Genomic DNA, 15,014 nt, shown 5'->3' on the forward strand with positions numbered 1-15,014 from the left:
CATGTACGGTGCCACATAGCACTAGTGGTATTGTGCAGTGTGTCCACACCCACAAGCCATAGTAAAATGATATATTTAAAAACAAAAAGTTGCAACTTGCAAGCATGGATGATTGGATGATTGAAGCTGCTCTTAGATAATTTAACTCATTTCATTTTAGTTAGATATAACTACTACATCTAACTGAAATTTTATAACTTGTATCATTTTAGTTACAATTTTATTTCCTATGCATATGAAATAGAAAAATTATCAATAATGGTAGCATTTTAGGTAAATTTTTAATTAGGGGTGTATATGGGGCGGTTTGGTTCGGTTATTGGTCAAAACCGAACCATACCATTATGATTGGTTAATGCATTTTGGTAGCCATTGGGTATGATTAATATTGGTTATGGTTAATGATTTTTGTCGGTTAACGGTTTTGGTTAATGGTTACTATTGGTTAACCATAATGTTCAAAATAATATAAATGACGAAAGTATATTGTCATAAAAAATGAAAACGAAATATAAAGAATCATCGATGCCAATGTTTGTAACCTAGCTTATAGTAATAAAATAAAATGTGTACCTTTGATACTCAGAGTGAGATAACACATAGTCATATTCAAAATCAAAAACATTCAATAAAAATATAAAACTTTTAAAAAAAATTGACATTAATAATTTCATATATTGATAATTGATATTAACATTAAAATAAAGTCAAACATTCATACATGTTCAACGCGATTAAATCAAAAACTATACAATAAAATAGCAAAACATTTATATTATATGTTATCTGGATAAAAAAATCCAATCACTCAAATATATTCAATGTGATTAAGTCAAATTTTTTCGAATAAGTCTATAAAGTCAAAACAATTTTTGATTAGGATTAACGGTGTGAGAAACATCCATTTAGGATTATGAGTATGAAGATTAAACTAATTGTGAATAATATTTGCAAATATTAGAAACAGCCGATTAAGAATTACAACATTAATGAATAATCTAACTATTGACATGATTGGAAGATTGTGTATGTCTGCGTGATCAACCTTTGATGGTTTGATTGTGCGTTCGTCTCCTAATAAGTGAGGATTAATAAATTATATTTTGGAATTTTAATGGGTCTTAAATAAGTTTTATTATATTATTTTATATATAATCTATAATTTTTAAATATTAAAATATAAAGTTAGTGGTTCGGTTAATAATGGTTCGGTTAACCTATAAAACCATAACCGAACTGTTAGTTATCGGTTAACAAAAATTAGAAACCGAACCAACGGTCTTTAAAATGGTTCAGTTATATCGGTTAATTTGGTTTTGGTTCGGTTTTTCGGTTATTATGCTCACCCCTATTTTTAATCGAGAAATTAAATATCCTCTTACCGTTTGATCTTACCAATCCTCTTACCCATTTAAATGATGACATGTGTCGTATTAGTATCCTAAAATATCATTAAATTTCATTAAATGAGCATAAAATGTTATACATGATGAGAAGGCAGTAAAATTCATTTTGTAATATGGTATTCGGAAAAAAAAAACCGATTGTATGGGAAATACTTCAGGAAATTCTGGATGACCATCCTGTATTGCTGAATAGAGCGCCTACTCTGCATAGATTAGGCATACAGGCATTCCTCCCCGTTTTAGTGGAAGGGCGCGCTATTTGTTTACATCCATTAGTTTGTAAGGGCTTCAATGCAGACTTTGACGGGGATGAGCAACCCTAACTCTGTTAGGCCCAGTTTAATAGACATCTTTTCAGGTCCAAATAGATCTTTCTGACTGAATGGACCGGAAAGACTGTTTGATATGCACAAAAAATTGGATTATTATATATTAAAAATATTATTTATAAATATATAATATTTATATATATTAATAAATATTACTTTATTGGATTATTAATTTCTTTTAGTTAATTTTTTTTAATTCATTTTTATTGGATTAGTTCTTATTTTTTTGGACAACATTATCATCATCCTAATATATTTTGAAAAAATTCATCCATCCCACCACTATCGGACATACACCGAGGCAAGAATCACATGTTGAGTTATAAAAAAAATTGAAATTGCTATAAAGAATAACGACGTAACATTAACTTGAAAAAAAAACTAAAAACAACTTAATCGACATTCTATTTGGATTTTAAATTATTATTATGTAATTTTGATTTTGTATGACAATTTGTATGTTTTTATAATTATTCAACAACTTCATCCATCACAGTATAGAATAGCAGGGTAATATTGTCATTTTCATCATTCAACACAGTCAATCAGATGTATAATCAAACAACATGGTTTCTTTCCCAGTTAGAGAACTTTCCCATACAACACTTTCCCGGACAGAAACTATCAAACGTGGCCTTATTCTTCCCCACAGCTTCTCTCTCATCGTTGATCTAAATTCTTCTCATAAACATTTCCTTGCGTTCTCATAATACGATGAACGGTATGGGTATATCTTCCGGTTCGTCCAAACATCCTTCTATCTCGCTTTTGGTATCAATAACATCAAAAGCTTTATCCCTCATCTCATTGATCTCTTTTCCTTGATCGAACTGATGGTCGCTATGCCTCATGGATGGAACTTTTTAACATACATGCATGTGCCTATATTGTGCTTCACCATATCAACCTTAAATCTTCTTGTCCTGCTAATATCGATGAATCTACTTGGCTTCGCCTAGATGCGGTTATCAAAGAGTGGATCTACACAACAATCTCTTTGGATCTCATGCAAACTATCATGAAAAATGGGGCTACAGCTCAAGAACTCTGGAACCGTCTTGAAGAAATATTTCAAGATAAAAATGAAACAAGAGCAGACTACATCGAAGAACAGTTCAACACCACTCGTCAAGATTCCTTCTCAAACATCAACGATTACTACTTCCCTCTAAAAAACCTTGTTGATCAACTCACCAATATAAGTAACTCGATCACTGGAAATAAAATGTTTCTACAATTGATTTTCGGTTTAACAAAAGGTGGCTACGATACCATTGTTGCGTTCATTCAACAAAATGACCCATTGCCAAGTTTCAATAAGGCTTGTTCTTAGCTTCTCCGTGAGGAAACATGTCGAACTCAGCAATCCTCTTACACTCCGAAATCACTGGATATCACCTCCAATACCGCTACCTAACCTTCCGAAAAACATGGAAACAATGACACCACACACGAGAGTGGTAGAGGCGGCTACCAAGGAGGTTATCAGGGTGGACGTGGTGGTCAACGAGGAAGAGGTGTAACATCCCAAAAATCACGATATTTTTTTTCACTTTTAACTTAAAAGAAATCATTGTTTTCAACCAAAACCATATCAAATCAAGTGTCAAATACAAATAATCCAAAGATCTGTGTGTCATAAAATCTCCGAAAACGTATCATCGAAGGATGTATACGATCACGCCTTCACCTTGCCCCGATCATCCGAAGTACCCGAAACATAAACTTAAACTAAGACAAAGCTTAGTTAGTTCCCCCAAAGTACTACACACAACCATACAAATAACAACATGCATACATGAGCCTTCAGCCTAACTGGACCGCTGCATCGGGCCTACAGACTATCTGGATCGCTCTCAGAGCCTTCAGCATGAGTGGACCGCACCGGGCCTACAACTAATCTGGAATGCTTCAGTCTGTCCGAAACTTCCTGGGTATCTTGGCCTACAACACATAGCAGGACCATCTCAACCCAACCGACCATAACAGATCAACATATGCCATAACAATCAATAGCCAGTAAATATAGGTAGTCCCACAGATCTACCAGTCTAACATAAATCCAACAATAGAAGTAATAATACAGATCTACATATCTAACACGTATCAGTAATCATTAGGTAATCATACAGATCTACTTCATACTCAACATAACATCACTCAATATACCAAGATATCAAATCCAGTGGGCCTGAAACATCCCAAAAATACGGTCCAAAAATTTTGTTTTAACATTATTTAAGAAAACTGTAAGTCATCAAACATCATATAAAAATCATAAGTTATGTATCTCAAAACATCATATCAAAATACTGTATCAAAATCACATGTCTAAGTATTAGAGTCTAAACATCCCAGGCTGAACAAATGGTGTGTGCACTGCAATCATCCCGAGCTCTTCCCCTTGCGATCGGAAGTACCTGAAACCAAAACGGAAAGTTGTAAGCACGAAGCTTAGTTAGGTGCTGTTTGTTTTTCTTAAAAAACCTCTTCAAAACTCTTATTGCTGTGCGGCGCAGCACACGCGCATCACTTTTTGTCCCGCAACAGTTTGTTTTTCGGAAGTCTTCGGGGCTTAAAACCTCTCCCCGTGTGCTTCTTGGGGAAGAACTTGTTATACCTCTTCCCACCTCTTCCCACCCCTTCAAACCTAAACTAAAAAAATCCAACCCCAAAAAACCATTGGTGTTTTTTTTTTCCAAAAATTGAACGTGTTTAATATTACATTTTGTAATGGTCCTCCATGAAGTATATTTAAATTTACATTTATGGTCCTTTACTTATATATTAAATTCTATTTTCATCCCTTTAACATTTAATACATTAAATTTATATCTCTTTAATTCTTTTCTCCCATTTAATTTACATAAGTTAATTAATTTTAATGTTGTTTTTTAAATAAGTGTCTAGAATTTCATTTTTTTATTTTCTTTTTAAATAAGTGTCTATTGTTTTGTTTTAATGATGATATAAAAAATAAAATGGAAAAACAGATTGTAATAAAACATATAGCATATGATATTTTATTATTTCAATGTTTTAAGACTATAATTATTAAATTTTTTGTGTTTAAAAACAATTTTCGGTTTATTAAATTAGTTTATTTTAATTTTTTAATGTCTGCAGCAATCTGCAGATGTTAATAAAAACAAACACACTTCTTATTACAGTTTGCAGCCGTTTGGTCCACCTCTTCTGTTGCAGAGGTTTGCAGAGGTGGTCCGCAAACTTTTTGAATTTTTGCTTCGAAAAAACAAACAACACCTTAGTCTCCCCAAACTACCACATACCATATGTTGGATTAGGTGTCTAAGTTCATAACTATTTCTGGAATGTACTTGACTCGATTAGCATGGTCCATTTGGGTTGCATGACATCATGCATTTGGATAGACTAAAATGAGAGAAATAACACTTAAGGTTTATTAATATATTATAAGTTCTAATATATTAATAATATTATTTAATTAGTATTGATCAAGAATTAATTTGGAATTAATTAAGTGATCAAAAGAAGACTAATTAAATATATGGGTTGATTGTGTAAATCACCTATACTTGTATAGTGGGCTAATGCTCCATGGATTATCAAGTTGGGCTAAAACCCATAGGATTCTCCATGGATGCTCCATGGTGTTTTTTGTACCAATGGATCATGGAAATGAAGAGTCATGTCAAATAGGGTTTACATTGCGTAACCCTAATTATGACACACTATATAAGCAACATGTTGTAGACCAAAATCAGCACTAGAGTGAGAACAAGAGGGCATAGCCGATTTTAGAAGTGTTATATTTCTCTCAAGGTTATTTGAAGTGTATTTGGTGTTGTGTGAGACATTTGAGGCATCACACTTGAGGTGCTAGGCTCACAAGGTTCTCAAGGAATCCAAGCAACTAAAGGTATGTATTTCTTACTATCTTTTATGTTTAAAAGTTCCCCATGTATGCTAGATAGGTTATGAACCTTGGAAAAACAAATTTGCATGTATCATAGATAAAACACAGATCCAAGGTTTCTAGGGTTGCATGTACACCATAGGAGTGTTAGAATGCTCAAGACCCTTCATTGGTATTTGAGCCAGGTTTGTTTGTTTGATACTTGATGCAAAATTGTAAAAAAAACTCAGTTTTTCTGCACTCTGCAACATGAACTCGCCGAGTCTATGGGGGGAGTCGACGAGTCCATGAGTAACCTCATCCTACTCGTCGAGTAGGTTCATGCACTCGACGAGTAGGAGCCCAAGAATGCATATTTTCGAGTTTTGCTACTGGAAATGGACTAGAAACATTACCCTAAACTGTTTTGGTGCTATAAAACTTGTTTTAGATGGTGTAATGGTTATGCTAATCCATTTTCAATAGATATTATCAAATTTTCAAGTTTTATATGGTTAATTTTATGATTCTTGAAATTGTTGATATGCATGTTCATGAATTTATGAGTTTAGAAGATCATAGGAATTATTTTTAACTTGCTTGTTAGTTTAATTCTTTATCATTATGTGTTTTAATTGAATCCATAATTTTTCCTCAAGTTATGGACTACCAAAAGTCACTCTTTTAAAGTCCATTATTAAACACATAGGTTACATAAAATGAAAAGTCTCTCATTTTATTAAGTCATTAACTCATAAGTTATGAAAGATGAAAAGTTTTGTAAAGTTACAAAACTTGCCCTCAAGTTTTGGAACATGTAAAGTCACTCTAAAAACTTTAGTTCCAACCCCTAGAATTTTAAAAGTTAAAATTCAACCCTTATACTTTATATTATTATAAGTTTAATAATAACTATATATGTATAAGAAAAAGTCGTTTTACCGTTAGTAGGCCTCATTCACGAAGTCAGTCTATAATGGGGGTATAAGGTTACTGCCTATAAAATGGCAGCTTAATGGATGTCCACTCTCACCCACTGCTTCCTTGATCGGTGGAGGGTCGTTAGCCAAATGGGTAAGACAAGGACTTTAAATCTTCATTAAAAGTTTGATGAATATAAAGTAACTAAATGTTTTTTATAAATTCCCAATCTTAGTTACTTTAGGAAAATGTGAATAAGGTGCTAACCAATGAAATTGCACTTTGCACTTTGATTAAGTCGTTAGTAGAGCGTGTATGGTTAACCGGCACACTAACCTGGACTTACAAGGTACGCAAAGGGTAACTTAATATTTATCATAGTATCGGTGGAGTGCATGTGGGTAACCGGCACATCGATTGAAGGGTAAATATTAAGGGTACCAAGTAATTTTCATGGTTACTTCACACCTTGTTTTGTGATCCTCGGCATCCCAGTCACAAAACCTGAAGGGCACACTCGAAATTGAAACATGCCATTGAAAAGTTCAATGAATCTCAAAGAATCTATGAGTTTTAAAACCAATTAAAACCTAATAATTTATTTTGTTTTTCATGGTGGAGATTGGTGAATCGTCAATCACCTACCCTTAAATATTCTATATCTTGGATTACGACATCCCTCTTCTAAATTATAAAATATTGTGTTGGTTCCTAGCCTTAATATTAAGTTTGGGTGTTTTATTAAGGACTATCTTTATATCTAATCTAAACCTTTTCTTATTTTCAGATGTCTTCCAACAATGCTGCTTCTGGATCAAACCTACCAGATCCTTCTCTCTCATGAACCTTTGTGGGAGAGTCATCTGTGATGGATCCAACTTTATGGATTGGATCAGGAACATCAGGATGGTCACTCGGTATGAGGACAAAGAATATGTCCTCGACAAGGAGCTTAAAGAACTCGAGCCTTCTGCTACTCCTGAGGAGATCGCTGAATATCAGGCCCATGAAAGAGATGCTACGAAAGTGGCATGCATCATGTTGACCACTATGACAGCCGAGCTCCAAAATTCCTATGTGGACTACTATCCTTTTGAGATGCACCAGGATTTGATGGACCGCTACAATCAGAGTGCTCGTCAAGAGCAATATGAAATCATCTCCTCCATGATAACAACCCGGATGAAGGATGGCGAACCCATCACAGGCCACATGCATAAAATGAAAAGGTATGTGGACCGTTTTTTGAAGCTAAATGTGAACTTCACTGAGGAATTAGCAATAGACATCATTTTGCACTCCTTACCTTCATGTTATGATCAATTTCATATGACATACCACATGAACGAGAATGAAGTTACACTCAGCAAACTTCAAGGACTTTTGAAGACCGCGAAAAGTGGTCTTAAGGTAAGTCGGTTGTTACCACTCCTACTCCTACCACGGCCCCTGTCTTGGCAATCGGGCAAGGCAAAGGAAAGAAGAGGAAGAGCCCTTCGAAGGGCACCAAGGGGAAGACCCTTGATGGCTCCTCTTCAAGTGGAAGCAAGAAAGGTTTCGTCACTCCTTCTTCTAACCCTAAAGAGACGGAATGCTTCTATTGCCTTGAAAAGTCGCACTGGAAGCGAAACTGCCCAAAGTACCAGCAAGATGTGAAGGATGGGAAAGATAAACCCAACCATGAAGGTACATACACTATTTTGTCTAATAATTCACCCATTCTAATTCTTAGGTCCTTGATACAGGATGTGGTATTCACATATGTACTGATTTGCAGGGACTAAGAAAAAGTGAGAATGTGGAGCATGGGAAGATAAACTTGATCATGGGGAATAGGAAAGCTTCACCTGTCACCAAAATTGGAGTTTATTCTTTATTGCTAAGTAGTGGATTAGTATTAGATTTGAATAAATGTTGTTACTCGTCTGAAATGGCGAGAAATATTATTTCCTTTCATGGTTTGTACAAACAAGGTTTTACCTTTTCATTTGATAATGATAGTGGTGGTATTAATGCTTTCTTTAATAATGTTTTTTTTTATTTTAAAGCATTACCTTGTGATGGTGTATATGAAACCGTGTCGGTTGTTGATGACCTAGGAAATAATGTATTGTGTATAGATTATTCCACTACCTTGGATAAAGCATCTTTATGGCATTGTCGTCTTGGACATGTAAGCAAGAAACGCATAAGCCAACTCCAAAAGTATGGAGTCTTGGAGTCGTTTGACCTAAAGTCAGATGAGAGTTGTAAATCTTGTTTGCTTGGGAAAATGACAAAGTCACCCTTCACTGGTACTTGTGCTAGGGGTGAGGGTTTGTTGGACCTCATACACACTGATGTGTGTGGACCCTTCAAAACCGCCACAAGAGATGCTAACCGCTTTTATGTGACTTCTACTGATGATTTTAGTAAATATGGATATGTCTACCTAATCAAGCATAAGTCAGAGACCTTTGATAGATTCAAAGAGTTCAAGCAGGAAGTGGAGAATCAGTTGGGCAGGAACATTAAGATGCTATGATCCAATCAAGGTGGTGAGTATCTTAGTATAGAGTTCCTTGAATATCTTAAGGAATGTGGGATTATCTCACAATTGACACCTCCCAGGACATCACAACTTAATGGTGTGGTTGAGAGGCGCAATCGAACCTTGTTGGATATAGTTCGTTCCATGATGACTCGAGCTTAGCTACCAATCTCATTTTGGGGGTATTCCTTCGAGACTGCCGCCCATATTCTTAATCTAGTCCCTACAAAGAAGGTTGCCAAAACACCTCATGAGATGTGGACCAAAAAAGTTACCAATATGGACCACATCAAGATTTGGGGTTGCGAGGCTTTTGTAAGGCGTGAGTCTCACAATAAGCTCGAACCTCGAAGTGAGACATGTATTTTCATCGGCTGTCCACTGAGATCCTTTGGTTACCTCTTCTACAGACCTTGTGATAATGTGGTCTTTGTAGCAAGGAGAGGAGTCTTTCGCGAGAGAGAATTCATGAGCCAAGGAAACAGTGGGAGGCAAATTGACCTTGAAGAAATTCAAGATTCATGTGGTGAAGGAACCCCAAACCCTAGCAATCAACCTGAGGAGGAAACTCATGTTGATCCGACAGAAGAGTCTGTACCTCTGAGGCGTTCCACGAGAGTTAGGAATGCACCTGAGCATTACTATGGTTTCCATATTACTGCGGAAGGTGATACACTTATCAGTGATAACACACTGGTAAGTCTGGATGAACCCTAACAGCTACACGGAAGCCATGGCAGGCCCTGAGGCTGCTAAATGGAAAGAGGCTTTTCTCAATGTACAAGGTCGCAAGACAGTCGGGTGTAATTGGATCTTCAAGAAGAAGACCGATATGGATGGTAAGGTACACACCTATAAGGCACGACTGGTTGCAAAGGGCTTTTCTCAAACTCCGGGAGTTGATTATGATGAGACCTTTTCACCAATAGCGAAGATTAAGTCTATTAGGGTTATGTTAGCCATTGCTGCATTTCATGATTATGAAATATGGCAAATGGATGTCAAAACCGCTTTCCTTAATGGAAAGTTGGCTGAAGATGTTTACATGAGTCATCCAGAGGGTTTTGTCAGTATAGAGTACCCTAATAGAGTGTGTAAGCTTGAGAAATCCATTTATGGATTAAATCAAACACCTCGCAGATGGAATCTTTGCTTCGATGAGAAAGTCAAAGAGTTTGGCTTTTCGAGGAGTGAAGATGAATCTTTTACATATGTCAAGGATAGTGGGAGTATATTCAGCTTTTTGGTATTGTATGTGGATGGCATACTACTCACGGGAAATCACATCCCAACTTTGCAGGAAGTTAAGTCTTTGCTTGGGAAGTGTTTCGCTATGAAGGACCTTGGAGAAGCAGCCTATATCCTAGGGATAAGGATTCTGAGAGTCAGGAGTAAAAGACTAATTGGACTTAGTCAGAGTACCTACTTGGAGAAGGTGTTGAATAGATCCAGCATGCAGAATTCCTAGAAAGGAGAGTTACCGATCCAGAGTAACGCCAGACTGAATAAAACTCAGAGTCCGAGTACAGAGGCTGAGATAGAAAAAATGAGTCAAGTACCGTATGCTTCCGCTGTAGGCTCGATCATGTACGCTGTGACTTGTACTCGTCCTGATGTGGCCTTTGCATTGAGCACAGTCAGCAGATATCAGGGGAACCCTCTTAAGGCTCACTGGAATGCGGTAAAGAACATTCTCAAGTACCTGCAGAGGACTAAGGACTAGGTCCTTACCCTCCGTGGGAGTGATGACTTGAGAATATTGGGGTATAGTGATGCTAGCTTTCAGACTGATAGGGATAATTTCCACTCTCAGTCAGGTTGGGTCTTTATCTTAAACGGAGGAGCAATTTCTTGGAAAAGTTCCAAACAAGAGACAATGGTTGATTCAACTTGTGAATCAGAGTATATAGCGGCAAGCGAGGCAGCAACGGAGGCTATATGGCTAAAGAACTTCATTGGAGACCTTGGAGTTATACCAGCTATAAAGAAGCCTATAGAAATTTTCTGTGATAGTGAAAGTGCAGTTGCCTTAGCCAAGGAACCAAGGGAACACGGGAGATAAAGACACATCGAAAGAAAATATCATTTCATCAGACATCGAATAGAAGAAGGACTCCTCGTGGCAAAGAGGGTATCATTGGATGAGAACCCGACAGATCCCCTCACGAAGGGACTGGGCAGGGTTAAGCATCTCCAACATGCAAGGTGCATATGGCTGAAGGATGATATTAGTTTTAGTAGTTAGATAGCTTTGAAATGTGTAAAGTGTAATTGACATTTGATGATAAATAAAAGTTGTATTTATTTATGAGTAAAGTGTTGCTATCCTTTGTCAATCGTTTACTATCATTTCATTTTGCATGTTTTGACTTCCAAAATAATGATGTTATGTTATTTCATATTATTCAAATTCTCCAAGGACGGTTATATGTTGGAAGTAGATATGAATCAAGACTGTCATGGGTTGGCTTGTAGAGGTCTAAGATGTTGGACATAAGTAGTGCTACAACACTCATGAGTGCTCATAAGTTTTGAGTATTGGATTCAACCTACACTCACTGGTATCACTTAATGGAATTTATCTTAAGTGATCGTGAGACGGTAATATCATATAAGTCTTCAAACCTAGAGATATCACTTGTTGCCTATGAGTTGGTTATACATTGATTGTATGAAAACGTATTGGTAACTCAATGTTATAAAACATGCCTTTGTGTATGATTCAACAAGTAGTAGAACAAGCATACGAGTCGAAGTTTATCTGTTCCTTCTTGGATTAGAAGTGATATATGGGCCCCTCGATGATTTTGTGTTGACCCATGTACAAGGCCCGGTCAGAACTAAGTTGATGTGTTCAATTAAGTTCTATGTCAAACAAATCGGAAATCGAGAAAAAAACTGTTGGACAATAAGCAAGACATTGTTCCATGTATTTGTCCGACTGATATCGTGAACAGAGGATTATATGATCACTTATCTTAAATGGCGTATCATCATCATCTCAGTTCCGCGAGACCTTGAAAGAGCTACGATTGCTGATCGGTTCCTGAAGTCATTCTTGCAGTTATAGTTATTAAACTTATCCAAGTGGGAGACATTTGGATTAGGTGTCTAGGTTCATAACTATTTCTGGAATGTACTTGACCCGATTAGCATGGTCCATTTGGGTTGCATGGCATCATGCATTTGGATAGAATAAAATGAAAGGAATAACACTTAAGGTTTATTAATATATAATAATTTCTAATATATTAATAATATTATTTAATTAGTATTGATCAAGATTAAATTTGGAACTAATTAAGTGATCAAAAGAAGACTAATTAAATATATGGGTTGATTGTGTAAATCACCCATACTTGTATAGTGGGCTAATGCTCCATGGATTATCAAGTTGGGCTAAAACCTATAGGATGCTCCATGGTTGCTCCATGGTGTTTTTTTTACCCATGGATCATGGAAACGAAGAGTCATGTCAATTAGGGTTTACATGGTGTAACCCTAATTATGACACACTATATAAGCAACATGTTGTAGACCAAAATCCGCACTAGAGTGAGAACAAGAGGGCATAGACGATTTCGGAAATGTTCTATTTCTCTCAAGGTTATTCCAAGTGTATTTGGTGTTGTGTGAGACATTTGAGGCATCACACTTGAGGTGCTAGGCTCACAAGGTTCTCAAGCAATCCAAGCAACTAAAGGTATGCATTTCTTACTATCTTTTATGTTTAAAAGTTCCCCATGTATGATATATAGGTTATGAACCTTGGAAAAACAAATTTGCATGTATCATAGATAAAACATAGATCCAAGATTTCTAGGGATGCATGTACACCATAAGAGTGTTAGAATGCTCAAGACCCTTCACCATACACATAAAAACATAATAGCATACATTCGGCCTTGCCCTCTACATTGGGCCCCGCCCGGTATCGGTTGAACCCAACATTGGGCCCCACCCGACATTGGACCGAAGTCTAGTATACATATAACATATTAACAAACATATAGCATAAAGACATAACATAAACATATAAACATTCCTCGGGCTTGCCCGGGCATCGGACCAAAGTCCGAAACACATAACACATAACATATAAGCTAAACATTCCTCGGGCTTGCCCCGACATTGGACCGAAGTCTGGAACATATAAACAAACACATGAAAGAATGAAGAAGACATCAAACATACTAATATTCCTCGGGCTTGCCCCGACATCGGACCGTAGTCCGGAAACATATAATCTACATCGGGCTAACCCCGACATCGGACCTAAGTTCGGCATATGCTAACATACATAAACAGACCGATATTGGTGCTTTCGACCCGTTCCGACTGGAGGAGAACTCACCTCACAATGTTGGTTGCTGAATCTCTCGGTAAGGGGTCTATATCGGCTGCTTCTGCGACTCCTCAACTAACATCATCACAATAACACTTAATCAATATCCAAAATCTTTCTTATAGTAGACTGAATACATTACCCTTGGTCAAAATCAACATTCTGGTCAAGTCAACATTCTGGGTTGACTCAAATTGTCGAGTTGACCCATCAACTCGACGAGTTCTATGAATCAAAACTCCTGAACTCGCGATCCAACTCGTCGAGTCATCCCCCTAATTTGCCGAGTTCCCTGGCTACTCATAGTCGCGATAAAACGAGTCAAATCGTCGAGTCCCTTCACATACTCGTTGAGTTCTACCTTAAACTGAATCGGGACATGACGTCTCAACTCGTCGAGTCCTTCTTTGGACTCACCAAGTTCCTCAGTCTGTTTGGGCCATCTTAAGGGATTAAGCCCCTACTCTTCAGATCCAAGCTTCTTGTTTCTCCTATACACTGAATATGTCCTTTTAGGCGTAAAGTTTCCAACTTTACCCATTAATAGCCCTTCTTCAAGGGTTTAGCCCAAACCCTACCCTTTTAGGATCTAGATCTTGGTCCACAAGCCATCCATACTCTAAGTAAGGCATATTCACTGAGATCTAGACTTTAAGCACCCCATGAATACATAAGGTTCCTGCCTTTTCCTCCATGCATGGCCTTTTGGGTTTAAAAGGCTAAATTGATCACTTATAGCTTGCAAGGGGCTCCCATGGCCATGAAGTTTGCACCTTTTTTCCATGTGAGCCTCTCAAGGTCATAGATCTGAAAGTATATCCACTTGGGACATCCATGTCCCAAAGATCATGTTTCTTGAACCAAAAACCCGATAAAATGATAACAAGAAGTTCTAACAAGCTATTAAGCAAGTTTGAGACTTGCTTACCAGAAAATGAAGAGAATGAGATGTTGTTTCTGGATCTACTAGCTTCCTTCTGAATCCTCAAGCCTCTCCTCTTCTTCACAAGCTTCAAGTACACAAATTTCACTCAAAAATGGCTCATAAACTCACAAAAGGCTCTAGGGTTTCGTAGATTAGGGTTTGGGACTTGGAGGCTAGAAATGAGGCCAGAAAGTGGGGATTAAGATGTTTAAATAGGGTGCAAAACCCCGAAATTAAGGTTTCATCCTGGCAGCCCTACTTGTCGAGTCGAGGCTTCTCAACTCATCGAGTAGGCGACTTAAAATCCCGTGGCCAATCTTGTTTCTACTCGATTAGTTTGGGGCTCCCAACTCGTCGAGTAGCTTTACAAAAGTGAATAAATTATAATTAAATGCATACCAGGAACCAAGTGTTACAATTCTCCCCCATTTTTCTTAGACTTCTTCCTCGAAGTCTGCTGCATCGGGAAACAGCTCCGGGTAGTGCTCCCTCATCTCCTCCTCGGGCTCCCAAGTCCACTCGGAACCCTTACGGTGCTGCCATTGCACTTTCACCAACTCAGCCCTCTTGCTCCTCAACTCCTTCGTCTTCTTGTTGAGTATAGCTACTGGTATCTCGATGTAATTCAGGCTATCATCAACCTGAATATCCTCTAGGGACACAACCGCTGAGTCATCCACT

General features: G+C 37.3%; 1 protein-coding gene across 1 annotated transcript; it reads left to right on the forward strand.

Moving 5' to 3' along the window:
- Positions 1 to 2,588: 2,588 nt before the first annotated feature.
- On the forward strand, positions 2,589 to 3,068 carry LOC145075469 (uncharacterized). Its single transcript, XM_079021707.1, has one exon. It carries the CDS (start codon positions 2,589 to 2,591, stop codon positions 3,066 to 3,068), a length of 480 nt encoding a protein of 159 aa, XP_078877833.1.
- Positions 3,069 to 15,014: the final 11,946 nt, after the last annotated feature.

This window comes from Lactuca serriola, chromosome 9 (assembly GCF_051521515.1).
Source record: "Lactuca serriola cultivar US96UC23 chromosome 9, Lser_US96UC23_V15, whole genome shotgun sequence".
Taxonomy (NCBI): domain Eukaryota; kingdom Viridiplantae; phylum Streptophyta; class Magnoliopsida; order Asterales; family Asteraceae; genus Lactuca; species Lactuca serriola.